A 27,669-nucleotide genomic window follows, 5' to 3' on the forward strand; every position below is an offset into this window, starting at 1 on the left:
AAACCGAAGCATCTCAAAGTAGGACACGTTTTTCTAAACCAATCATTCTTACAGCATTTCAAGTGTGCCACTCCTGTCCAGCACTTGGCAAGGTGCTTGACATCTAAGAGCTCAGTAAATGGCAGTCACTATTATTGTTAGTAAGTCTCTCTAGAAGTAGTGGGTGTATGCAACACGTACTTTATAATAAACGTGTTTCCTTTCTGAGCTAACAAAGCTCCAGCCACAGAGAATACATAGATGAGGATGTGTCTAAACATATCTTAGCCTCCCATTCCAAATCACTCTCATTCATGTCTTTAAAATATTTTCAGTCCTGGAAATGACATGTCGAGATTCATTCCAAATAAACACTTGTTTAATCTACATTACCTTCCACAGATCTTTTCTATGCAATCAAGGAACTTTTAATCCATAAATATCTGTAAGTATATAAAGCAATATATTTCTTTACTGGGTCTGGATAGATTTACTATAAAAGTTGGTGATTGTATCATTTCATTTCTGTATAGTTGCTTTGATGACATTCTTTGGTTTTGATCAAACATCTAAAAGAAATTACATTATTAGACTCTGATAAGATATGAGAAATGAGCTTTCTTACTTCTAAAGTGCTGGCCAAATTTTGACTCACAATTGATAAGAAACTCTATATTACTTTTCATATAATAAAACTGTCACCCACATACACTTAGCACTTTATTTGAAGTTAGTCCCTTGTCTTCCAACTATAAACTAAAAATGCCTTATTTTCTTAGTTCCTTATGTCAGTATGGAACTACTAGGAAATGGTTAAATTTATATCCTTTCATTCAGAACGTGCAGTTCAAATGCATATTAATATAAGCATTTCTTTCCTCACAGTAAGACTTCTGGCCCAGTTTTGTAACAATCTTATGTTGAAATATTAATAATATATATTACTGCCATACTAATGAATATGCTGTACATTTTGCTAAAGGTTTAAGGACCACATAAAAGAGGTTTTAATTTATTATATTTTTATTCCGTGTAGCACCTTATGATTTACTGCTGAGTCACTTCATAAGTAATATAAGCCATTTTTATTATTTGTATCAAAATCTGATGAAAACATTTCTCTGTTAAATTAAAACATATATACCACCAGTTGACTATAAACTAACCATACAAATTTAAGTAATTATTATCATGTTTAGCTTTTTTAATGCTCTCTGAAATTTATTTTAGCCTCGAAGTATATTTCAATTTTTGACAAGGTCAAAGTGCTACTTGTATATCTGTACATCAAATACAGTGCATTTATATATTTGTTTATTCATGTAAAATCCCTCCCAGTGTATCCCATTTAAAATAGGTTTAAAATAAACCTTAGGTTAAAAAAACTATAAAAGGAGACCAAGATTATTATTACATAACGAAAAGGTGTCAATTCATCAAAAGAATATAACAATTGTAGTAAATATATATATACCCAATATCAGAGTACCTAAAGATATAAAGCAAATATTGATAAATTTAAAGGGAGATAGTGACTGTAACACAATTATGATAAGGAAGTTCAATATCCCCACTTTCAGAAATGGACAGTACATTGAAATAGAAATCAATAAGGAAGCATCAGGCTTAAATTACACTTTCAACATAATAGATGTAACAAATATGCACAGAACTTTCCATCCAAAAGCAGCAGGATACACATTCTTCACAAGGGCACAAGAAACATTTTCCAAAAGAGATTACATTAGGCCACTAAACAGGTCTGAAAAATTTTTAAAATACTAAACTAATATCAAGTATCTTTTCCAGCCACAATGGTACATAACTAGAAATCAGTAATAGGAGAATTTCAGAAAATTCAAAGCAGTGGAAATTAGGTTTGTTTCAGTTTGTTTTGTTTTCAGGTTTTATTTTGTTTTGTTTTGGATATGAGGGTTCAAACTCAGGACCTTGCACTTGCAAGGCAGGCATGGCACCACTGAACTATATCCCTGGCCCTAGCATGTGGAAATTAAATAACATGTTCTGGAACAACTAATGAGTTGAAGAAATTTTAAAAGAAGATTAAAAATACTTTCAGATAAAGGAAAATGGACACACAACAGATCAACACTTATGGGATGCAGCAAAAGTAATTATAAGAATTAAATTTATAGCAATAAAAGCTTAAACCAAAAAGATCTCAAATAATTTAACATTATACCTCAAAGAACTGGTACAAGAAAAACAAACTAAGCCCAAAGTCAGTAACAAAAGAGAAATAATAGAGATCTGAGCAAAAGTAAATGAAATAAATATAAGAAAAATAATAGAAAATATCAGAAAACTAATTGTTTTTGAAGAGATAGACTAAGTTAACAAACCTTTAATGAGACTAAGAAAAAAGAAGAAAAGGAAGGAAATGAGAAATGAAGAGACCTTACAGCTGATGCTACCAAAAAACCAAGGATCTGAAGAGTCTGCTTTCAGCAATTACATGGCAAAAAAATTGATAACCTAGAAGAAATGGATAATTTCCTAGACACATAGAATTACCAAGAAAAAATTATCAAGAAATTGAATATCTTAACAGACCAATTGTATTAGTCCATTCCCATCACTGTGAAAAAATATCCAACACCCACAACTTAAAGGAGGAGAAGTTTATTTTGGCTCATGTTTCAGAGATTCAGTCCATGGTCAGTTGGCTCCAAGGCAGAAACAACATGGTGGAAAGGTATAGCAGTAGACAGATGCTAGGGAGCAGAGGGTGAAAGGAAGAGCTGAGAACAAGAATACACGCTTCCAGATCATGTCCCTAGTGACCCACCTCTTCTCACCAGGCTCTGCCTCCAGACATGTGAGACTTTGGGGAACATTTTAGATCTAAACCTTAACACCAAAAATAAGAAGTTCCAATCAGTAATAAAAACTCTTCCTCTGAAGAAAAGTGCTGGACCTAATGGCTTCCCTGCTGAATTCTACCACACAGTTAAAGAATCTCTTTTAAAAAAAAAACTGAAGAGGAAATACTTCTAAACTCATTCCCAGCATTAGCTAGATACCAAAGCAAGATGAGGACACTAACAGGAAGGAAAATTACAGACCCATTCCCTAATAAATTTAGATACAAAAATCCCCAAGAAAATACTAGTGACCAAATTTAGTAGCACATTAAATGGCTAATTTAACAAGATCAAGTGGGATGTATTCCAGGTATGGAAAGATATTTCAACATATGCAAATCCACCAGTGTGATACATTAGACTAATAGAATAAAAAGCAAAAAAAAAAAAAAAAAAGTATGGATTCTCTCAACAGATACAGAAAAAAGCATTTGAAAAATTCAACATTGTTTTGTTATAAAAATTCAACACTAGGTAAAAAAGGAATGTAACTCAGTCCAATAGAGGTTGTATATGATAATCCACAGCATATATCATACTCAAGAGTAAAAAGTTGAAAGTTTTTCTTCTACAATCAAAAAGAGTACAAGGCTGCCTACAACCACCACTTCTACTCAACATAGTACTGGAAGTCCTTGTTAGAGCAGTTGTGCTGGAGAAAGAAATAAAAGCTTCCACAGCAGAAAGCAAGAAGTTAAATTTTCCCTATATATATATATATATATGGAGTCCACCAAAAAAAGTACACAACAGGAAAAGAAAAATTTGTATAAATATTTCAATATTAAATTTATTGAGACATGATGAGATTAATACAAGTTACCTTTGGTTTCCACAGTTATAAGAAGTACTCAAAGTGACGGCTTCCAGACATTTATTAGTACAACAACCTGCAGGAGTGAGATATCCCTAAAGACTCCATCAAAACAACTGTCAGAAATAATAAACAAATCCAATAAAATTGCAGGAAACAAATCAATATGGAAAAAATCAGTACATTGCTATATACTAATAAATAATATGAAAAAGATATCAAAAAAATTCCACTTACAATAACTACAAATATTAAAATACTTAATAAATTTGACCAAGGAAGTGAAAGACTTCTATACTGAAAACTATAAAACATTATTAAAGAATTTGAAGAAGACATACTAAATGGAATAATAACCTGTGCATGGATTGGAAAAACTAGTATTGTTAAAATGTTGATACAACCCAAAGCAATCTTCTGATTCAATGCAATCCCTATCATAGTTCCAGTGTCACTCTTCACTAAAATAGAAAAACTCATACCAAACCACAAAAGATGCCAAATTATCAAAGCAATCTTAAACAAAAAAAGAACAAAGCTGCAAACATTATACTACCTGATTTCAAAATATACTACAAAGCCACAGTATTCAACAAAGCATTCTAACAATATTAAAACAGGCATATAGACCTATGGACAGAATAGGGAGCCCAGAAATAAATCCATGCATTTACAGTCAATAGATTTTTTTTATAAAATTACCAAGAACATGCAAAAGGGAAATGATAGTTTCTTCAGTAAATGGTGATGGAAAAACTGTATCAACATGCAGAACAATGAATTTAGACCCTTGTCTCATACTACATACAAAAATCAAGGCAAAGTAGATTAAAGATTTAAACATCAGACCCTACATTGTAAAACTACTGTATTACAAAAACAGACAAGGGAAAAATTCATGCACTTATCTAGGGAATAATTTTTTGGATATGACCCTAAAAGCACTGGCAACACAAGCCAAAAAAGAAATATAATTACATAAAATTTAAAAGCATCTAAACAGCAAAGGAAATAACAAAATGAAGAAACAACATACAGATTGAAAGTATTTGCAATCCATACATCTGACAAGAGGTTAATATCCAAAATCTATAAGACATTCAAAGAACTGAATAGTAAGGACGCCACCTGATTCTAGAAATGAGTGCATTGGGAATGCTTGCCTAGCATGTGCCATTTGTCACTCCCCAGAACTGCAAATGATGATGATGATGATGATGATGATGATGATGATGATGATGATGATGATGATAGTAAATAAATAAATGAATGAATGAAAATGAACCCAGGACTCAAAAACTTTTCAAAAGGCCACACAGCTATATGAAAACTACCAACAATGCTAACTGTCAGGAAAATGTAAATAACCCACAATAAAATGTCACCAATACCTGTTAGAATGGCTATTACCAAAAGGAAAAAATAGCGAGTGTTGACAAGGATATGGAGCAAAGGCAACCCTGTACAACTGTTATTGGGAAAGTAAATTGGGATAAGTCTTATGGAAAACAGCATAGAGCTTCCTGAAAAAAAATAAAAAGTGAGCTACCATCAAATCAAGCAATTCTACTGCTAGGGATATATTCAAAGGAAACGAAGTCGGTTTCTCCAAAGGTTTTCTGCCCCTTTATGTCCACTGCAGCATTATTCACAATAACCAAATATGGAATCAACCTGCATCCATCAACAGATGAAAGGATAAAGACAATGGCATACTACTCAGCCTTAAAAATGAGCAAAAATTATGGAATTTCTTCATTTATAACAACGTGGATGAACCTGGAAGACATTCTGTTAAGTGAAATAAGCCAGGCACAAAAAAGACAAACATGATCTCACCTACATAGGTGAGATCTAAAGAATCTAAAGTATCTAAAGAATCTAAAATAAAGATCTAAAGAATCTAAAATAAAGATGAATTCATAAAAGCAGAGAATAGAATGGTCATTACCAGGAGTTAAGGGTAAGGACATGTTGGTCAAAGAATTCAAAATTTCAGTTAGGAAGAATAAGATCAAGAGATATATTGTCAATATGGTGACTACAGCACAGTCTTGAAAATTGCTAAAGAGTAGATGTTGTGTTCTCACCACGACAAATGATACAAGTATGAGGCAATGCAATTTAGCCATTCCATAATGTATACCTATTTCAAAACAACATGCTGAACATAGTAAAATATGCAATCTCTGTCTATGTAAAATAATTAATTTTTAAATAAATAAAGGCATGTATGCAAATGTACTTAACATTAAAATCCAATGGTCTGGTTTAAAACTTATATAAATAAAGTTTAATCAATGTTATGGACATGCCATCCTCTAACAGAAGTTCTGTACTCCTACAGTTGCCCCTCTGGCCTCCCCTCTGGCCATATACCTTTGAAAACCAGGGAGTTGAAATGGTTTTCCCTGGAGGAGCACAATATTCCTTCCACTTTTTACCATGCTTTCAGAGTCTTTTGGATATATAAGTTAGTCAACTAATAAGTCAAGGGCAGCGCTACAAACCAAGTTTTTAAAAGCTGCTTGTACATCATTCCTCATAAGTAAGGTCCCTTTTTCTGTACATCAAATCACCAGGAGTAATTCTGGCCTCATTGATCTACAAAAGGTATGCGTATGCTCCCAGACAAATAATGTTTGTTCAATACTAATTATAAATGCTTTTGAACTGCCTTGTGGTTCTAAAATAAAATTGTATTGCCCATTTAGAAAAAGAAAATGATGTGTCACTCTCTTTTCTCTTCTTTTATTTCTTTGTTACTTCCAGGGTACAGAAGCATTCCTGGGAATTAACAACCAGCCAGAGAGAATCATTCTCCACACATCCTCCCACCAATGATGGTGCCTGAGGAGATGGTTGGTGCCTCAACAGTTACTGCTTAATTAATGTTCTCCAGTTATTAACTAAGAACTTAAGCTGCTTGGAAAAAATTTCTCCCTCAAGCAAGATGGCTTGCTATTAGTAAAACAATCCATAGTAATTAAAAACCTCATTTTCAAATATAGTTCATAAGTTTTACATCATGAAAATGGCTTCTCATCTAATTCTCTTTAGAAATATTGCCTGAAGCAAAATAAAATGCCCTCTTTGAAAATTTAAAGTCAAACAAAAGAAGCTAAAATGCCATCGCTGTTTCTCTTGCAAGTAAAAAATTTCCAATAATTGGTGGATAGTTGCTTTCACATGTATGAATATAAATGGGTTGTTCCTTACAGAGTTTTGCCTTAGTTCACAAAAAAATAAAATATTTGATCATCAAGACATACATATATTTTGATAGAGATTATGGATATTATAAATTATCTTCTGCTTAAACTTACTGCACCCAGATATAAAATGGGCAATCAAAATTTGAATGCAATCCCTAAAATAAGTTTAAATAAGTTTAACATTCTTGAGTTCACTTGCTTTACTTTCTTAAACTATTTAAGAAGTAGCTCTTCCAAAAATCTCTGAACGGGGTGAAAAGTAAATGCTCCTAAACTGCAAAGTGGAATTAAAAAAACAACACATTTTGATAAAAATCAAAATCTAATCAAATAGAAAAAAGTGACACGTTTGTTCAAACAAATTAGATAAGAAAGAACAGATGATAAATCTTTTTTAAATAAATGGAATCTGGGTCAAATTTATTTTCAACTAAGATGGGAAAAGTATAGAAGTATCTTTCACCTTGTAGAACTCTGCCTCACGCATGCAATTCTAAGAACTTAACTGAAGTTCCTGTGAGACGCTAGAGGGCGGAGTTGCACAGTGGAGCTCTTCCGACGTCTCCCTGGGGCAGGGACAGGGATACAGGATTCCTGCTCCACAAGCCACAGGAACTCTTGGCTTGTTTTGAAAGGTTTTGAGTTTTTAACAGATTGTCTAAACTAGTTTAATACAAAAGCAATCAACCAGTCACACGAGACTTGGACAAGGGCTCCACGGAGAACACCTTCCTGAAAACAATCTCTCCTACTTCCTGCGTGTGTCCATAAATAACATCTTATTCTCCAAGAAATGACAGTCACATTTTTTCTGAACAAAAGATTCTTAATAACCCATTAATGCTTATGGCTTTTAAGAGCTAAAGGTCTCAAGTTACGGATGACACTGCTCACCAAATTTGGGGAAATAATTATTCTGTTTTCATTGAATAAGTGCCAAATGCTCAAACAAAATGTCTCTATATTATTACAAGTTTTTTGAAGAAGAGGAAGGAATCTTCACCCTTTAAAAGTCCTTTATAGTCATATTTCCTGTCAATGTCAGAAATTCAAAAAAAAAATGGACTGCTTAGCGTACCATTACATGGATAAATAGAAGCTATTTGTTTCCAAATGGATTTTGGAAGCCCAAATATCAATTTATAGTTCCCAGAGCAACATAAAAAGTCATTTCCCCTCTTTAAGTCATTGCATGTCTTTCACGGTGGCCAAGTCATGTATGAGCCACTTCAATATCTCTCAATTATATTATCTTGCAAATTACAGCCTCAAACATCCATTCTCCAAATAGCCGGGTTTCAGGATGACATTCAGTGAGATGATGGGGCTTCTCTTCAGAACAATCCATCTCAGAAACTGTGATTTTTTTCCACAGAAAACTTGTACTTGTCTCTGGAGCAAATAGGTCTAAAATTATTTTTTTACTGGTTTTATTATCACATATATTTATAAAAATCAGTATTAAAAATAATCATAGTCACATATACACCTGATTTGTCATATGTGCAAACTTTTATTTAAGATCCTAATATTTTGATAATTCTGTAGACTGAATCTCCAATGTGGCAACATAATTAAATACTTTAAATGACTCAGGAGGCATAAAATGAACATATGTGTTTCTTAGAATCCAAAATACATTTTCACTATTCTTTTTCCCTTAACATTTCTAATTGCAATAGTTTTCCCTTGCTCCTAAAACCAGTGTCTTGACTCTTCACTACAGTACACTGGATATCAAAACAGGAGAAATTGAAGCTCTAACAAGGATTTTAATATACTGATCCAAATTATAAAACTATAGGTTATACATATGACCTTCCCAGTTGATTGATAGAAAATTAAAACCAAGAATGAAATGCTAAGAAAACTACTTATGATACATAATCATTAGCATACTATATTTCTAAAAGGCTGTACATTAGAAAGATTTTGTCAACCAAATAAAAAATTGTGCATTCCAGTCTTTCCTATCCAACCTGCCTAAAATTTTAACACTATATTTCAACAATGCATGTCCCCTTCATGTATTTTTCCTTAGCACTTACCACTAATTAAATCACTAATTTGCTTGAAATTTCTATTTATAACAGTCTTTCTGGTATGTATGACCTGATGACTAGAATTTCACTTTTTTTTATTTACTCTTGTTAATCCCCAGTGCCTACAATAGTGTTTGACACCTAGTAGGTCACCAAGAAATATTCACTGAATGATTGAATAGATGAATAAATAAGGGGATAGACAGCAAATCACAAACCTGTGTTACTCAATCTATAGATTCCATTGTTAATCTGTGCAGAAACACCCCCATAAACACACCCAAAATAATGTCTAACCAAATGTTAGAACACACCATGAAATAAAATTAACCATTAAACTCAGTTTATTTCCACTAGAGTCATTAACAGGATCTATAGTTATTTAGTTTTCAAATTTATTTGCTTTCTTATTTTCTGTCCCATATCATCAATAATTTAAGTTCTAGAATCATAAGTCTTGCTTGCTGTTTTAACTAACTCAAGGGCTTAGAACAGTGCCTACTATGTAGTAGTGGTTAATCTGTTGAATAAGTAAAAATTAAGCAGTAACATAGTATTGACTACGTAGTTCATTGTAGGAACTAACAGCTGGAATATTCTGAAGTTACTCCTGAACTATGAGTAAAATTATTTTCCAGAACAAAAATAAACACACACTGATCCATTGCTAAGCTCCATTAGGTTAATTATCTCCACCCATTCCTTGTGACCTGACAACAAAATCGTCCCTGCAGGCAATTTAAGGGAAAGCTGCTGTTTCCCCTGTAAAGTTTACTTTTAGTAAGAGTTTAATCTTGTCCAAAATAAAGTAGCATATCTCTTTTCCAAGTTCACTTTTCTGTAACAGATACTGTCTCCCATGTCAGTAGTGGCAGGTCAGAGGAGGCAGTAAAAGACAGATGCATCACCCATCCTGATATGTCCCACCAAATCATTCAGAAATGTTTCAATATCTAGGAGTCTTTCACCCCGTATCCTGAGAACCAGGTACCCCAGAGCTACCCACCAAGTTTTAGAAAAGTTAGTTGTAATCTTGTTAGTCTAACTCTTTCTTTCTTTCTTTCTTTTTAGTTTCCTTCAGCTACTCAAATTACTGAGAAGTTTTGTCTAGATTTGAAAGCAAATTTATTAGAAGGTATGGCAAGGTGACTGGGTGACTATCATGACAGACAGCAGAAGATTGTATGGGAAGAGACTAAAGAGTGGCTTCATTCCAAATTTCTTTTACTTCTAGGGTGAGCCGGGCATGCTTGGTCCTACAGAATAATGTGCAGGCAAACACTGCCCACTCTGTTCACCACTGAGCCCGTCTCTCTCTGCAAAGGACTGGTGGTCTCATGGGGAGCCTAGCATCTCCTTGTAGCCATACAAAAGAAGCTAGTAAGACGACATTCAATACCAGAAGAAAAACATGGAACAAGAACAAAAGAAACATTCACTATGAAGAATATATAACAGACACATTCACTATAAAGAATATCCACTATAGGCCGGGCAAATCCTGTGCTCGGCTGTAAGAGTTTCATTTCTTTTATTTTTCTTAAATTTATAGAATCCTCTTACATATTTATGAAGACATCTGCTAGAGTAACAAAGTCAAGTTAGGTGAGAGAGAGTGCAGGATGAAAGCATTTCCTTTGGCTTCTGAAATATTCTTTCATAAGAATACAAATAAAATGCCCCTGATATTCGTGAGAGATGTTATCCTTCCTAAAATCTTTTTAATTTTTTTTTAGCAGGTTGGACAAACCAAGACAAGCCTGTGTAAATTACTTGAAATAGCCCCTTGCTCATTTGAACTATTTTGTCGCTCAGTGGCATGACCCAAATTGAGTGGGGAGATGACATTTGGCACAACTGCAAGACCATATATATCAGAGGAGGGCCCAGAGGGGCCTAGAATAATAAAGGTTTATGGGAGGGTCGCTGGTGCCCAAATTAAGCTCTTGGCCACTGGCACATAATTAGCATACCAAAAAGAGAAGCAAAACTAAAAAGCACAATAAGGCAATGAAACTTTATTACTCTGCTAAGGAGACATTCCTCAGACATCAAGAGTCAAAGCAGACTAACTGGAAGAGATAAAAACTGGAAAGAGAACAGGTTGTTTGATGGAAGTTTTCACAGCATGTCACACCTAAGGGAGGGGTGGAATCAGAAAGTGGCTTCCCTTACTGACTTAATCTGTAGGGAAATCCTCCTAGGTTTTTACTCACGTTCTCTCATGCAACAGTTCCCAGTCCACCTCTACTTATATCAAACTTCATTTGGCTCCTGTGGAACAGCTGTTGAATTATGAGTTATGCTCACAAGGAAGACGTGGTTAGATATCTAAGGATACAGAAAATACCAGCCACAGTGCAGTTTCTCTTGGCAGAATTCTCAGACTCAGCCATCCATTTACTGGTAATTGTAGGCGATTATCTACTCATCAGCCCACCCCCTGCTATTCTGAAGGGTCAGATGTGCTCCCATTGTGCCCTTCCAAGTCATCCCATTCTACTCTTAGAAGGTCTGAAAATAGAAGGAAGCTGAATTTCCTTTGTTCCAATCTCTTCAATGAAGCATCAGTCACATTAAAGCAAAGCCACATGCTAAGACAAAGCAGGAAGTGAGCAAGGAGGAAATAGCCTGTTCCTTGCTGTATCTCTCTGTATTGCAGTATTGTATTCACCACCAGAAAAATCATTTTTGAAGTCACAGTACAACTACACAAACTGCTCATCACAGAGATGTCCCCTTGTTTTCAGCCAGGTGCCAGACTTCATACCAAAACGCTGTATTCAGCCAACATTCTTAGCAGTCCGCCTATATCCATATCATAGAGTAAAATTTCCAACCAATTATTCAAATTCCCCGAACAAATGCTACATGAAACCCTTCAACCAGAGACAATCTCAAGAAAATAAATGTGTCACACATGGATAATTCTGTATTCACTGAGTCTCTTTTTCATGACATTTTATGTTTTGAAAAGAGCAGATATGTCTCACTGGGAGCTTCAAAAAAAGTCTTGTTTTTTAAAAATAAATCCCTCTATTACTTTTAAGGCATTTTGCTGCAGTATGAAAAACTGAATATATTTGCCCAAGCAAATCTTGAATTGCATTACTAGAAGATCAACTTAAATACAAGTTGAAAACTAACGGCCAATATACAAGATGGCAAATATACAAGTATGACTACTGAACACAATTTGACTAGTTTCAGATGTAACCTCACTGCAGAAATGACATGACTTCTGCGAATCCGGCCACTTCACTAAAACACTCATTTACACATCTATTCATTCATTCACTCATTCACTTTTTCATGCGTGATATTCACAAGTGCCCACAATGTGACCTCAAAAATGAATTGCAAGCAAACCTGAGCTGTGTCACATGACTTGCTCTAAAACTTGTCCCGGTTGTTGCCAGGCTTAACAATTGGGACTGTGAGCCTAGAAACCCTGAGCAAACTGAAATAATCTCACGTCAGACTTTCGTAAGGGGATACTCCAGCCCGAATGCTGGGCTCTGGACAGCCTGGGAGGATTTGCTTAGGGATGGACCACAAGAGTTCTCAACAGTGAGCTCCAAGACTCCCTGGTTTGCTCCAGGGACAGCAAGCACTCATGCTGAGACGGCCCTGCCTTCTGCTCCTGACTTAACTAAAGCTACCCTGGGAATTCAGGGTCTGAGTCTAACACAACCAAGAAACTGTTGGAAGAAATAATGGCTTTAATATTCAATATTAACAAGTTAATAGCATTCTGTTATGGAACTAAAGTGGCGCATTTTCTAGATGATGTAAGCTCATTATAATTTCACTCACAATGACAAAGAAATGCAAATATTTAGAAACACTTCACTAGTGGAATTTTTTAAGAGGTCACAAAGCACTTCCATCCACATCAATCCCGCATTTGTCTGAACTACTTACTGCACTAGGGAGGCCGAGTCCAGCTGCCACCTGGGCCTTCTAGAGTAGGCCACAAGTTTTCACATTATTAAGAGGTTGGGTGAAGTATTGCTCAAAGAATATTGTTTCTCTATTGATTACAATTACATGAAATTCACATTTCACCATGTATAAAGAAAGCTGTACGGGAGCACAGCCCGGCTTGTTCATTTCTCTATGACTTTTCCCCTTGTGGGACAGTAGCTCCAATGGCTTTCATAGCCTAAAATATCTGGCTCCTAAGAGAAAAGGTTTGTAACCCTCTGGTTTAAGGAACAAGATGAATGTTATCAAATGAAGACATTTTGGAGCCATGGCAACGTTCCTCGGGACAATCACAGCTGAGTTTTCCTGCCACCCCAACCTGCTGTGACTGAAGAATAGTTCTGCAGCAGTTCCACTAAGGACAAGGTGCTCTCTCCAGTAGGCAGCAGGGTGAAGAGGCAGAGAAAGAAAAAAGAAAGAAAAGATGTGGCAAGAAGGAAATACACTTTTAAAAGAGCTACAAGAGCAGGTGTGTGGGAGAAGAACGTTCTGGACAATATCACTTATGGGGTCCAGTTGTCTCCAAGCATTGCTCTATAAAGGTGAAAAACACCACAGCATAAAGCCCAAATGTGCTCCACCTTCTTTTCCTCCTGTCTGAGAACCACCTGGAAAAATTGTAAAATCACTACATGTGCAGCCTATACAGTAAATAAGATGGCTACAGTACAAACAAAGTCTAGTGTACATATTTCACCCAGTAGAGAATCATTAATCTTTTCAAGTGAGCCAAATGCAGATACACGTGTTCAGGGAATGAGTAAGCAAATGAAACAAAAACTATTCCTAAGGCAAAGCAATTGTCCCATGATATAGTCTTTGTTTGACATTTTTAGTTCCTTATGCTCTGAAGTATTAGATTTGAACATTGTTTTTCAGGTATTCAGGCTCAGTCATGAAAAATCTCCCCTCATCTTACTGTTTGTATTACACCTAGAGAGAATGTTGGTAAGAACAGCAGAGAAAAGGTCAAAGTGGTAGCTAACCACGTCACAAGGTCACACATATATGGACATTTTTAAGCCATAAAATGTAAATGACTTGAATGATTTAAAATGACTGTGTGCAATGCTGATGCCGTTCATGCACCAATGTTTTCCTAATAGCACATTCAGAATCTCAGTCCATTTCAATCCTAATTGTCATCTCCTCCAAGTGCATCAGCTACGTCGTACTAACAATTAGCTCTCAAGGTAGAAATACTTCTTTTGTGCCCCATTTAGGTAAATAATGACTACAGGATCCTCAAAAAGTTAATCAAAGTTCTATGAATGCCTTACAAATAGGTTCGGAAGCTGTACCTTAAGAAGATAACCAACACAAACCTAGCTGGTGCCCAATTCCTCTCTAACATAAATATAGTATGATGAATCTCAGGGTTTTGAGAATATGGATAAAAAATGAAAAATAATCTCATGTCACTCTCCTTCCTAGGAGACTCCAGTCATTCATGCTGCTGTGAGAAGACCTGTTGCCCATTGTAAATGTTTAAAGAAAAAGAAGTAAGGAAAGGCCAATAAAAATGTGATAGGCTAGTAAAAACGGCTAGGGGCCTACCTAATACCCACAAAGGTATATGGCCCGCGGTAAGTTCTCCATCCCTCCCCAGGCAAGTGAGACATCATTAGTCCTTCCCTCTGGTGCCCTGAGTAACAAAGGAGGAGGAAGGAAAGTTGGGAGACACCACGATTCATTGGGGGATGCTCAGCCAAGACCTGTTCATGATTTCCCACCTGGAATCTTGGCACTTCTCCCGCCTTCCTTACTGACTGGTCTCAGGCAGCCCAGCTGACAGAGGACATTTCCAAGAAGAGAGGAAGGATGGCTCCCTGGCTTGAGTAGTGCCATCCTGAGCTTGGCCACATTTCAAAGCATCTCATAACTTCAATTATGAGAAGACCCCAAAAAGACATAAACAAGACCCAAGGTGTAGGGCGTTTGGACAGTAAATATGCTCCTATGCTCTGATATCATTAAAGCTTATTACATCTGCTTTGAAAACAGGATGGTTCATTAATTATTTATGATAACTAATTTGGTCAGAAGCTGACATGGGTTTCCCTAAAAGCAGAGGTTAAAAATCTGAGGATAAAGAATGATATTGGATTCACGATAGTCAAGATATGAAAACAACTGAACTGTCTATCAATGGATGAGAAACTATGGTATATAGACACAATGGAATATTACTCAACCTTAAGAAAAACAGACAACAAAACAAAGAACAAGAAATTCTGCCATTTGTGTCAATATGGATGAAGCTAGAGGACACTGTGTTAACTGGAATGAGCCCCACACAGACAGATACAAACCACATGATCTCGCTCATGTGGAATCTCTGCAAAGCTGAACCCACTAAGGAGGAGGTAGAATAATGAGTACCAGAGGCTGGGGTGGGGTGGAGTGGGAAAGGGGAGAAAGGGCCAGTGTGTACAAAGCTACAGTTAGACAGGAGGACTAAGTTCTAGTGTTCTATTGTCCAGCATGAGGACCACAGTTATAACAATTTCTATATTTCAAAATAGCTAAAAGACATAGCTGTTCTCACCATGAAGAAATGATAAATTTTTGAGGTAATGGATAGGCTAACAGGCCTGATTAAATCATTCCATAATGGATCCGTGCACCGAAACATCTTGTACCCTATAAATGTATGCAATTACTATTTTTGTCAATTAAAAATAAAACTCGAGAAAGGATGATATGGAAAAGAGGAGTCATGAACTTCACTTTGGTGATGGGATATTGGAGGAACCCAGAGGACCTGTATGTGAGCAGGGTGGGGGCAATTGAAAGGGTCCCCTGTTAGCAGACTGAACAAGTAATCATGACCAGAGCTGAGAAGTACTCATGATCAGCACCTGGGCCAGGTGCTGATTTAAGCACTTCATGTATATTTATGTATCTAATCCACAAAATAACGCACAGTATAACATAGGTGGCATTATCACATCCTTTTTAAAGCTATGTTAACTGAGGCACAGAGTTTAAGTAGTTTATCTAAGCTAATACTATTATTTTCCATTTACATCTACTTTTCTACCTGTAGGCAGTGCATTCTGATTTTTATACCAAGTTTAGTTTCTGATATGATGATCTATTTAATAAATGTTATTTCCTCAAAAATCTACATATCTTGAGAAAGTACTGTATTTAATGTAGCTTAGTCTATAATGTTACCAATATCTCAAAGTAAATTTGATCTTATACGTTCTTGTTTATCATTAACTTTATACTGTACTATGAGATTCAAAATATAATTCACTTTCCCATTTAAAATACATTAATGAAGACCTTAGATATGTTCATGAAATGGATTCCACAAGTAGATAGAAAGGTAAATGCATTTTAATTACCTCAAAAGTCTTAATTAACTCCTACTGCTAATAATGTGGCAGTTAAAATTTAAATATGCTGTAGAGGATGTATCTGCTGCCTTTCTTTTGCTGAATATCACTGAAATCTAAGGAAATGGAGAGATTTAGATCCGAATTCTCCAAGAGTTCTAATCTCCTTGAGAAAAGGGAGTAAAACTAAGGTTCTAGGCTGTAGGCAGCATGCCTCCCACATAGATACCTGCTTTCTGGCTGCCTGCTCCTTCCCCTTCATGGTCCTTGTCTCCCACTGAGCAGGGTGTGTGTGTGTGGTGTGTGTGTGTGTGTGTATGTAACAATCACTTTTGAAAGTACTTAGGGATATGCACTATTTCAAACACCATTGCTGGAGCCAATCTTCCATATTTTTTTTAAATTTTTCCTTTGGTTCTGAGCCCCAGGAGAGCAGCTGTGGGGATGGGTGCCAGTCCGTCCAGACCACATAAGGGCAAAAGAGAGAGGAGGGCAAGTACGAAGAGCATTTCAGAAGCTGTCTCCCACAGTGAGCGAAAGATGGGCAACCTCTTTAGAAGACGGGTCAGAGGTGGTGTCTATTTCCCCTTCTTGTGAATCGGAACTGTTCCTGTGATTTGCTTTTACAAGAAATTACACCAGCTGTGAAACCACGTTACTTCCCACGATGGGCTCTAAAAGATTTGTAACCTCCACCTGCACTGCCCAGCCAGCCCCAAGAACAAGACAAATGAATGCGCCCCCCTGGACTAAGGTGTCAAGAAATACGACAGGTGGAAAAGAAACTCCCAGATGACCTCAGCCGATACACAGACTCTTAGGTAATAAACGCTAGTTGCTGTTTAAACCACTAAGTACTGAGGTGGCTTGTTATGCAGCAAAACATAGTCACAAACTTTGCAAACCCTCCTAGATAGAGATCCAGGCTCAAAGCAACACTTACTCGCTTATCTGACAAGTCAGCATAGACCCAGAAACATCAAAATAGCTAGAAGGTATCGAGAAGAATGTTTTCCAATACAGTCACTGAGACCGTGGGCCCTGGAGCCAGATGGACTGTGCTTGTATCCTGCCTTTGCATTTTGCTAGCTACATACCTAGTAGAAGTAACTGAACTTTTCTGTGCTTCAGTTTCCCTTTGTATAAAATAGAGATAATACTTCTCACCTCCCTGATTGGTTACACAGATTAAATCTCAGTATCTACATAGGTACAGCACCTAGAACAGTGCCTGGCACATGGGAAGTGTTCACTAAATGTTCCCTCCTAATATTAGTTCTTCTGTGTTCTGTTCCACATCCAAGGGACCTGCTGCTCACTGCTGAGGGATGGCTCTGTACTTAGGTCCACACTTAGGGACATGGAAACAGAAGAAGAGGGCCACCCGCATACTTTCTGTTTGATTCTGCACCATGAGGAAGTGAATCTCAAACACCACGCTATAGAAATATGAAGGTAGTAAATGCTAACTTGGACTGGCCACACTCCAGGAAGGGAGAAAACTAAAAATCAGAGCAAATGCTTAGGTTGTGGGTCATCCAGAACAGAAATGCTGCTCAAGGAGCCAGTCCACATCTCAGAATACACTACTTCTGTGCATAAGAACCCATTCTTTGGAAATTTTGTAACTGATTTCTGTTCCTCAAGAGTGCCAAGTCTTATATATATATTGGAGAGTCATGGAAAGCAATTTCATGTCTACAATCATTTCAACTATTATCAAATTCATATGAAGTTTCTTTCTAGATATTATTTTCACAGTTTAGTGCAAAAGTCAGATCAGGTTACAGATCATAGCATTTATATATATCATAACAAAATTAATTCTAAGTGTGTCAGTAATATCAGGTTAGTATGTGGGCTTTGGTTCTTTTTTGAGTGGAGGATGAGGATCATATTATACAGTTTTTGGAAGTGCCTTTGTTTAGTTATTGAATTTTTGATGAGGCAAAAGATAGTAATAGCCAATTCTTTTTTCTATAGAATTATAATTAGCAAATAGTATTTTGGCCAGGTTTTTATTTTTATCTTAAAATGTTTATGAAAGACCTGCTTCTATTTACTTCAGAATTAATCATACCCAATGAATTAGTATGTAGTGTCCAGAAGTTGGAGCTTTCAAAATACTTAGCATTCTGTTTTAGCTTTTGAGCTCAATGTACTTTTCACTGGAACAACAAAACTCTCCCTTCTTTTATCTTCTCACATATTTCTATTCATAAAATTGCTACAGACACAGCTCCATTAACCACACGCTGACCTCTGGACACAGTTCTGTCTGTTTTTCAAGACAGCTATGAAGGATCCATAAACTGATACTTGAGTAGTTCAATCAATTAGAGGTTCTGGGAAAATGTGTCGTGTTTGTATCTGTCTTCACCATAATGACATCATTCATCCACATTAGCTATGCTTCCTCTTTCCAAATAATTCATAGGCCTCGGGTCAGCTGGAAGACATTCATATTTTCATTTCATGCTTGCTAATTATGCCTTAAATGGCAATTATCAAAGATGCTAATTAATTGCAAACCATATGAAGGGTGCATAAATTTAAAACTATGAAATTTAAATGATTAGCATAGTAATACAGCAGCTTCCAGGTTCTTCCTGCAAGCACTATGATTTTATATATGTTCTATTGCTCAATGCAAATCAGATTTGGTAATTTGGACAGAAACAGAGAACACTAGATTTTATTACTATTTTGTCTCTCGGTGTTTTAATTCCCTCTTCTTTTTCCTTCCTTACATCCTTTGTCTCTGTTTTGAACCTTTTGTTTCATGTCTGCTTAGTTTTTGCCCCCATCTCACTAACAGATCTCACTGATTATACATAATTCTACTTTTTAAAAAGATGTCATACTTTATACTTTATATTCCACTAGCCTATTCCAAGATCTTGAATCAGTTCCAACAAGAGAAATTAAAAGGGAAAAAAGTCAATTTTGCAGGACATTTGTGAGTTTATGGTTTGGTGTTATTATGTGACTTTACACAAAAGTTTAACAATGCATACAATTTTAATACTATTATTGAAAGTAACAGTTGGGGATTATTTTACATCCACTGTATGGTTGACATAGCAAAGAAGTGGTCAAAATTTAACTGTGAAAAAATTCGGTGTGAAAAAGAAAGCTAAGCCAGGCGTGGTGGCACATACTATAATCCCAGCACTCAGGAGGCTGAGGCAGGAACATCACCTTGAGTTTGAGGCCAACCTGGGCTACCTAGTGAGTTCAAGGCCAGTCTGAACTATAAAGTAAAACCTTGTCTCAAAAAAAAACCAAGGCTGGTTGAATTAAGAAACATTAGATTAGAACTAATAGGTTCAACTAAGTTTCTATGCCAGTAAATTTTTCAATTTACTTGCATCTGTTTTCTATAAATGGAGCTCACTAGAGCTCAAAACATTACCAAAACAAATTGCATAGCATTCCTAATTAACAAAATGGATTTAAACGTAGTAGATGGCATTTTACCAACTTGCCCCTTTAAACACAAAACTGGGTTATAGTTTGACCAGTAAATAAGTTATTATGGAAAACATCTGATTAAAACTTGAGTTTCTCAGATAAAACATCATGGCTTTCTCAAAGCACATCGCTACAAATCCTAAATCTTGGTTTTATTACAATTAGCCTCAAATGTTTTTTTAAACAGCGTAAGTAAATGTCCTGAGTAATAACTAAACTCAAATACATGCATGCTAACAAAAACAAAGGCCAGTCCTTACCTGGCAGGGCTGCTTCATTTTAATGGCTATGACATGGTATCTATAGCAGCAGAGCTCACAGGTCCAGGAGCCTCGCTCGCTGATCCACTTTAGCAAGCACAGCTGATGTGTGTACCGAACGGACCCGTCACATCGGCAGGGGTTTAACAGCTCACCCTGCAAGGAAAACATCTCTGTGTGAATATCTGTGCCTCTCTTTGGAAATGCAATGCCTGGTTTCTCTTCTTTCAAAGCCATTTATTCAGAAGGATACGACCCTCATGCTCTATCCCAGAAAATCAAATTAAAATTTTATACCTCTGATGGGGATCAAACTAAAGTCTTTAAATTATTTCAAAGATATTGCTTAGAGTTATGACATAAATGTTCTCTGAGCATACAAAATGTCTGCAAGATATAGCTCCCAGGACCCTTGGGGGAAAGCTGTACTATTAAATCTCTGTAATAACTTTTAAGTGATGGTCATATGCATTTCCTCCTCAGTTATTCTTAATCATTGGTAAAGAAAAAGTGCACGACATTCCAGAAAGCAGCCTGCAGCAGCATTATGCTTGTATTTTTTTCTAAATGTTGCATCATAAATATGGACTTAAGGAAGTATATTCTTAAAAGCCTGCATATTCTTATGCAATTACCCTACTTTTAAAAATATTAAACCTAATGTTTTTTCAGACCACACATTCTGTAAGAGAGATAATACTATTCTTTCCTCTGCATGATTACTGTCGTATTAGTTTACATACCCCTCTAGTGATGTTTATACTTTCAGAATTCTGCTTTGAATACAACATAAAGTGCATGGTTGGCTAAATAGCTTTTCTTTCGAAGTACTTTCCTGTTTGTTTTATAAGAAGGGTAGCACGAGTCGCACATCTGCGAGATTTGATGGCCAAATTTTACAATAACGAAAGACCCTGCTCCTTTTGACTGTGACGTGACTCACCTCCAGGTTTTATTCTCAGACTATCCTTTTCAGGGTGCATTAACAGAAAATGGACTTCACCTTATATCCTACGTTTGTTTCTAAGTGCACACAAGATCCACGGAGTGATTCACAAGAGATACAGTCTTAGAGTTATCATCCACGCACCTGAAGAACGTGTAAATTGCAAAGCCAGGTCGGGAGAGAAAAGTACAGACCAAATCAGTCCTGTACTCGCCAGTGGGACTTCCTTGGCTTCACGGTAAGGGAAGGGAAACACTGGACCCGCAACCCGCCCCGGAGGAGCGCGGGCGCTGTCCGTGGTGCTGAACCCGCCGCCCGCGCCCGGGGCTCCGCGGGGCCTCACCTGCTCCGCGCCCTGGAAGCAGATCTTGCAGATGGGCTGATGGTGCTGGTGTCCGGCGCGCCTGTCGCCGCCGCCGCCGCTGCTGCTGCTTCGGCTGCTGCACACGGAGCGCGTCTCGGGCTGGTCGCCGGCGCCCGCTTCGGGGACAGCCGCGTCCGGACGGCGCCTGGGGCCCTCGCCGGAGTCTCCGGCGGCCAACGCCTCCTGGCCAGCGGGCGGCAGGGGCGGCAGCCGCTCGTCAGGCCCCGCGGCGCGCTCGGCCGGGAGCCCGGGAGGTGCAGGCGGCGGCTGCTCGTCCCCGCTGTCCGCCCCGCGACTCCGGCCGCCGCCGCGACCCGGGTCCGAGCTCATGCTGGTGCCGCCGCCCTCCCGGCGGGCCGGACACCGACTGCGGCCGCGAGCCCAGGGGCGGGCGGGGGACGGGGAGGGGACACGGGCCCCGGGGCCGGGGCCGGGGCGGGACGCGCGGGGCCGGACGGAGCAGGCAGCTGCTCCCGGAGCCCGGCGACCGGGCTCTGACGGAGGCGGCGCCCGATCTGCCGCGCGTGAGAGGCGCGGGCGGGGGCGGGGCGCGGAGGACGCCGGAATCGGGGAGCCCTCCCCGCCGCACCGACCCCGCCCCGGGCGGCTCACGTCGGTTCCGGGGCGGGTTGCCCCTCTCGGATCGGCGCGGTGAGGCGCGGCGGCTCCCGGCAGCAGGCGGGGGCGGGGTCGCAGCCTCCCGTCCAGAGCCGTTACCGGGCGGGCAGCGCCACTGGGCGCCCCCAGCCGAGCGCCGCGTGGGCGTGGGGCGCGCGCCGGAGCCCGCTGGGCGGGGCGCGGGGGCCGCGCGGGCCGGTGCGGTAACAGTCGCTGGCGCGCGATCGGCCCTGGGCTCCCGGGCCAGCCCCTCAAGGGCAACCTCGCTGATCCCCGAGCGCCTTCCCACGGAAGTCTCTGGAACGTTTGTCCCCCCACAGTCCGCCGCACCCCTGCGTCCTCCTTGCGCGCTCGCCTCGGTAGTGTGTTCTGGGCTATTTGTAAGTATCTCGTGCCTCGGAGCTCAGAAGGTCATTTCGTGGAATGATTCCTAAGAATGGCTGAGCTCACTTTCATCTTTGCAGTAATGACACCGCCCCTTACCCAGGAGAAAGGGGCTGCAGCCTCGGACCTAAGTTTTACTCACCCTGAGCCCAATTTTTCTGTAACTCCATCCAGCAAAACATCTTGAGACGCCTCTTTGGCCCAGGTCCTTTCTGAAATAAACTTCGCTTGCACTGAACTGGATGGAAATCGGGCACCTGCAGTAGATCCCAGATTCGTGCCGTGTGGAATCATAAGCCATCGGAGTTCTACACTGCAATGTGCCTAAGCAAATCGATGGTGATTTTCACGGATGTAACACTTTAAATGTCTCCTACACACCTACTGGCTCTCAGAGCGGTCATTCTGGCTGCATTTCACACCTGAAAACCCAGGATCTGATAGGCAAAGTAACTTGCTCAAGGTCACCAGTCTATTAACAAAGAACTTTTGAGCTCCCTGACTCCAGACTCACCGCTCAAGCATCGATGATTGTTTTAAAAATTCCAATCTCTTCTTCTGCCTTCTAAAATCGCATTGTTATACATGGGTTGTCTGGTGGCAGACTCCCATTAACAGACGTTTTGAAATGGTTGAGATAAACCACCAGCTTAGGTTAATTTTTCAAGTACACATTTTAGTAGTGGGAAATATATTTGATTTTTTTAAATGCAATCTTTTGATAGAAATTCTCTTGGTCAGAAAGTAGAAAACAAAGATAGCAAAAAAAGAATTCCAAAATGCTTTGTCACAAATGGTCTTCAATGAAAGAGTTTCCAGGAATGTCCTCTCACACATGGTTCCTTCAGACTTCAGCTTATTTTTGGTAGCAGAGTGACAGGCAGCAAGCACATTTTTAAAATAATAGTCCCACAAGTCCCAGGAACTCATCACATTGAAACAATGTGGCTGCAAGGTAGGCTTTTATTTTGGGTCCTCACCTGTCAAAATAACATTGCACAAATTTGCATATCACCAATCCTAAAGTCATCGTAAGCCTTAAATCCTCCAAGTAATTCAATTTATGGTAATTATTACAACTTGCAATAAAATACATTATTATCTAAAGTACAAAATAAAAGCTATGGATCCTTATAAACTTTGTAGAATAATTCAAACAGCAAACCAGACAAAGTAGGAAAAGACCACAAGGCTGGGCCTCTCAGTTGATTGTTTAGGGAAAATAATTAACTCCCATAAGATAAAATTAAGTTCCCTTGATATGGTGGACGACCACATAAAAACATTATTTCTCAGTTTCAATGACCTCTTCTTTTAATAGAGAAACTTACTCTTGACCTTCAGTTCACCCAGAAAGTGTTCGATGGACCAGGAAAAACACCTTTGTAACTCTAACTACTCCTCTGTTGTAAAAATGTGGAATAATGGGGAAGACAGAAAAGATGAGTCACGCTCAGCTGCTGGCACCCAGGTGGAAGAGTTGATGGAGACAGGGAGAGCAGGTGCAGAAGGACAGAGAAAGGGCAGCAGGTGCACAGCACTGACAGACACTGGGAGCTGATGCGCATCTGCCAACTGAAAAATGAATGAGGGGAAATGACGTTTTATTAAATTTGAGCAAATGCTAAAAGGTACCTCACTCCTGTCTTAACCTATATAAAGAAAAAAGAGATGATATAATAAGTACTTGAAAAATCTCCGTTTTTATGTCCCCACACACACACACACACACACACACACACAGACGTACCCTTCACCAGATAGGTAGTTTCATACTAATGGCGCAGACCCTTCAGATACCATGAGTGTCTTGAGCTGAATCTAAGAATGGGGGAGAATGAGCCGGGCCCAAGGAAGTACATTCTGAAAAGTTCTTTAGTGATGTTAGCAGATATCAGTAAGACATTCTCCTCGACCTTCCCTAGTAAGAGCGTTGTAGAGGTGGCCCCCACAGTCACCTCAGAGATGTTAGACAGGAAACAATCCAAGGTACAGCAGCTCAGTGTTTTCACAATTACCCTAAAATGGGACTAGGTGTGATGACCTTGATATCCCCTCCAAACAATGGAAGTTACTAGTGTGAAGAGTGGAGTAGAATTGCTTTCAATTCTTTTTTCTCTTAGAGCTGTTCCAAAATTGCTCAGTTTGTGATACACTAATTTGTCTTTGTGACCACTAACCACAGAACACAGGTTTCTCAGTTGCCTGCTGATATCCGGGAGAAAAGACTCTAAGAGCTCTAGGTGTGTGGTAGAGCAACAAGATTATGCCTCGTGTTAGAGAGAGTGTGATTTTTAAAGAGGATAGAGAAGTGTCATCTGTTATTGCTGATACTCAAGGCAGAGTGTTACTTTATTAGGCACCAGAACTGAAGCAATGACAGCACTGCGCCAACACAATATCCTCTGCAAATGAGTGCACAATTTCTATATCTTCTCCTATATCCCTCTATTTAACTCCAAACTCATGTATTGAGTTGTATCCTTCACACCTATTAATCAGGTCCAGTAGCAAACAGTACCCCAAGACCTTTTCCCAGTTTTCATGATGTCAGTAAAGCAGTTGTTCATCTAGTTGCTCAAGCCAAAATCTTTGAAACTATCTTTGAGTTTTCTTTTTTTATATCATACATTCAGTGTATTTAAAAAGTTCTTTCCAATGTACTTTCAAAATACACACTGAATTTGACTGTTACTTTTCAGCTCCTCCTTCACCATCGGTTCACACCATCATCATGGTGTGCCAGGACTATCAAAAGGCTCTGAACTGTTCCCCTGCTTTCCATCCTGGGACCCATCCTCTAAAGTGACCAGGATGGTCTGATTCAAGTGAAAGTCCAATTACATCAGCCCCCTGCTCAGTATCCACAATAGCTTCCTGTCGCACTTAATGTGATATAAAAATTTTAGCATGCCCTGCAAGTTCTCCACCTAGTTCCTGGCTCCTGCTTAGCAGATGTCTCCTTCCCCTATCCACCACTCAAACCTCTCCCTTCTTTTCCCCCTGGTGCTGCTGAGCTGCATCCCAGCCCAATTCTTTTTTTTTTTTTTTGTAACAGGAATTGAACTCAGGACCTTGCACTTGCCAGGAATGGCACCACTAAGCTAAATCCCTGGCCCCTCTCCCTTCATTCTTTTTTTTTCCCTTAGATTCTTTTATTGGTACATTTTAGTTATACAATACATTTACATTTATCATCGGGTACTTGTACCCTTACATGATGTATCTTGGTTCTTATTTTTTTCCCCATTCCCTGTCCTCCCTTCGCCCCCTCCACCCATCCTTATTTACAAAGACTTTGTTTCCATTTTTTCCTTTTCTCATAATTTTTCCTTTCCCCTACCCCTTTGGACCTTTTCTTCCTATTTCCCATTATCAATTATTCATTTTAATCCTTATTTACCGTCTCAGTTTCTCCCACCAGAGAAACTATTCGGTATTAACACATGTGTGTCCTATTTATTTCACTTAAGAGCATGGCCTCAATATGCATCCATTTAGCTATAAATGTCTCTATCCCTTCATTGTTAACCATACCAACTTCCTTGCTACACCCCCTTATCCCCCTTGATTATTCCAGTTCTTATGGCTCCCTCTTTTCACCCAGAGGTACCTCATCAAAAAGGCTTCCTATTTGAAGGTCTTCTGTCTAACACAGAATCCCCCACTCCCATTTTAAATCTAACTGTAGTCCCGTTTCACACTATTTCCTTTCATGACTCACCATTGTATATAATTTTAAAAACACAAAGAAAGTTTATATTTTTGAAAATCCTTATGGTAAAAGATACATTGTCATCCGTGCCCCTCAGAATACTCCGCCTTGCTTTGAACGCACGCATCCCATCATTCTTTGCACTTTCTGAAACAGTTGTGGAAGTCCTCTTTAGGGTCTTTATTTTTACTGTCATGGCTGCCTCCCTGTCCTAAACCAATTTAAAATGTTTACCTTTCATAGTCATTTTGACTTTGGGGAAGAGCCAGAAGTTGCATGGTGCCAGATCCAGTGAATAAAGAGGATGAGGACACTCTGTAATGTTTTTACTTGACAAAAATGGTCATAAATGTTTGATCAGTGAGGAGTGATCAAAACATACCACGAATGATTTTTTAAAATGTATCACAGTAAAACATACATTGCCATTAATACCCAGAATATTTCCTCTAGCTTTGACCATTGCTTATCCCATTGTTTCTGCTTCTTGGTAGTGGGCCTCTTATTGTCATAAGACTTGTTTTCAATTTCAATTAAATATTCACCATATTGTTGATCACTCTGTGTGTGTGTGTGTGTGTGTGTGTGAGTGTGTGTCCATATTGTGTGTATTTTACTTGGCTGTTTTCTGAACTTGGATCTTTGACTAGAACTCTGGACCCATTGCACACTTTTGTTTAAAACTCTAGTGCCCAGAAGAATGCCAGGCCAGAATAGCAGTTGGCCAATATTTATTCAATAAACACGGATAATCCAGTCCACCAAGCAGGAAAATATTCATCAGCCTCTGTGTTTAAGGCACGGTGCAGCTGGTTAAGCTGACATCCCCAGGTGAGAATGCAATCTGGAGAAATATACTCCATGCAACACAAAATATTTTTCTGTATTCCTCAATTGAATTAACCAAACTTATTCTGTCCTCTAGTAATGTGTAGTTGCTGCCTAGTCATTTGCTAGCATGTGTAAATGAGGTCAAAGTCTGGGACTACGTCGGTCTCATGTTCACTAAGAGACTTGTGAGAAATTTGAAAATAACCTTATAGGGCCCAAAGTGAAGGCAAATGGCTAGATAATCCCCATATCTGGGCACACTCATCACTGTTCCATTGTGCATCTGCCACCGGATTTTATACCACCTTGCTTTCTAGCATCTGTCAATTCTACACCTGAGTTGGGAGCCATTATGTCCTTCAGTCCTTCTACCATTATCTCCTGCATTTCTCCATTGTTTTCTGTCCCTGCTGGCCCCCAAATCTAACCTGGTCAGTCCTCTTTGTACCCTGACTAGGTACATTGGTCCTCACCAACTTACCTTGACTGGACATTTCACCAGGTATCTTCTATGAAAGCTTGCTGATACCTAAACTGAATATTAAAACCATCAAAACTCACTGAGTCCTACCAAAAACACAGTTGTACCTCAGTTCATGAACCCTTTTGTTTTTAAGCAATTTGGTTCACAAGCAGAAGCACTTGGGTTTTAGTTTGTCATCTTTCCCATAGAAACACAAATGTGGCCATCTTTTGAAACATCATAGAATAAATGAGTGCACGAACCGAGGTACCACTGTACTTCAACACTTTCAAGAGTTTTGAGACCTTCATGACAATGAAATATCATCTTAAGGGCATGTTTGAT

General features: G+C 38.8%; 1 protein-coding gene across 1 annotated transcript in view; it reads right to left on the minus strand.

Moving 5' to 3' along the window:
* Positions 1 to 21,643, minus strand: part of Marchf11 (membrane associated ring-CH-type finger 11) — a 117,294-nt gene extending 95,651 nt beyond the window's left edge. The window contains exons 1-2 of the mRNA XM_004845269.3: positions 21,293 to 21,643; positions 20,004 to 20,159 (exon numbers count right to left, since the gene is read on the minus strand). Of these exons, the coding sequence (XP_004845326.1) occupies positions 20,004 to 20,159; positions 21,293 to 21,643 (507 nt within the window). The remainder of the gene's footprint in view (positions 1 to 20,003; positions 20,160 to 21,292) is intronic.
* Positions 21,644 to 27,669: the final 6,026 nt, after the last annotated feature.

This window comes from Heterocephalus glaber, unplaced genomic scaffold (genome assembly GCF_053883595.1).
Source record: "Heterocephalus glaber isolate CG9 unplaced genomic scaffold, H.glaber_assembly_v1.0 deba00001538, whole genome shotgun sequence".
Classification (NCBI taxonomy): Eukaryota; Metazoa; Chordata; class Mammalia; order Rodentia; family Bathyergidae; genus Heterocephalus; species Heterocephalus glaber.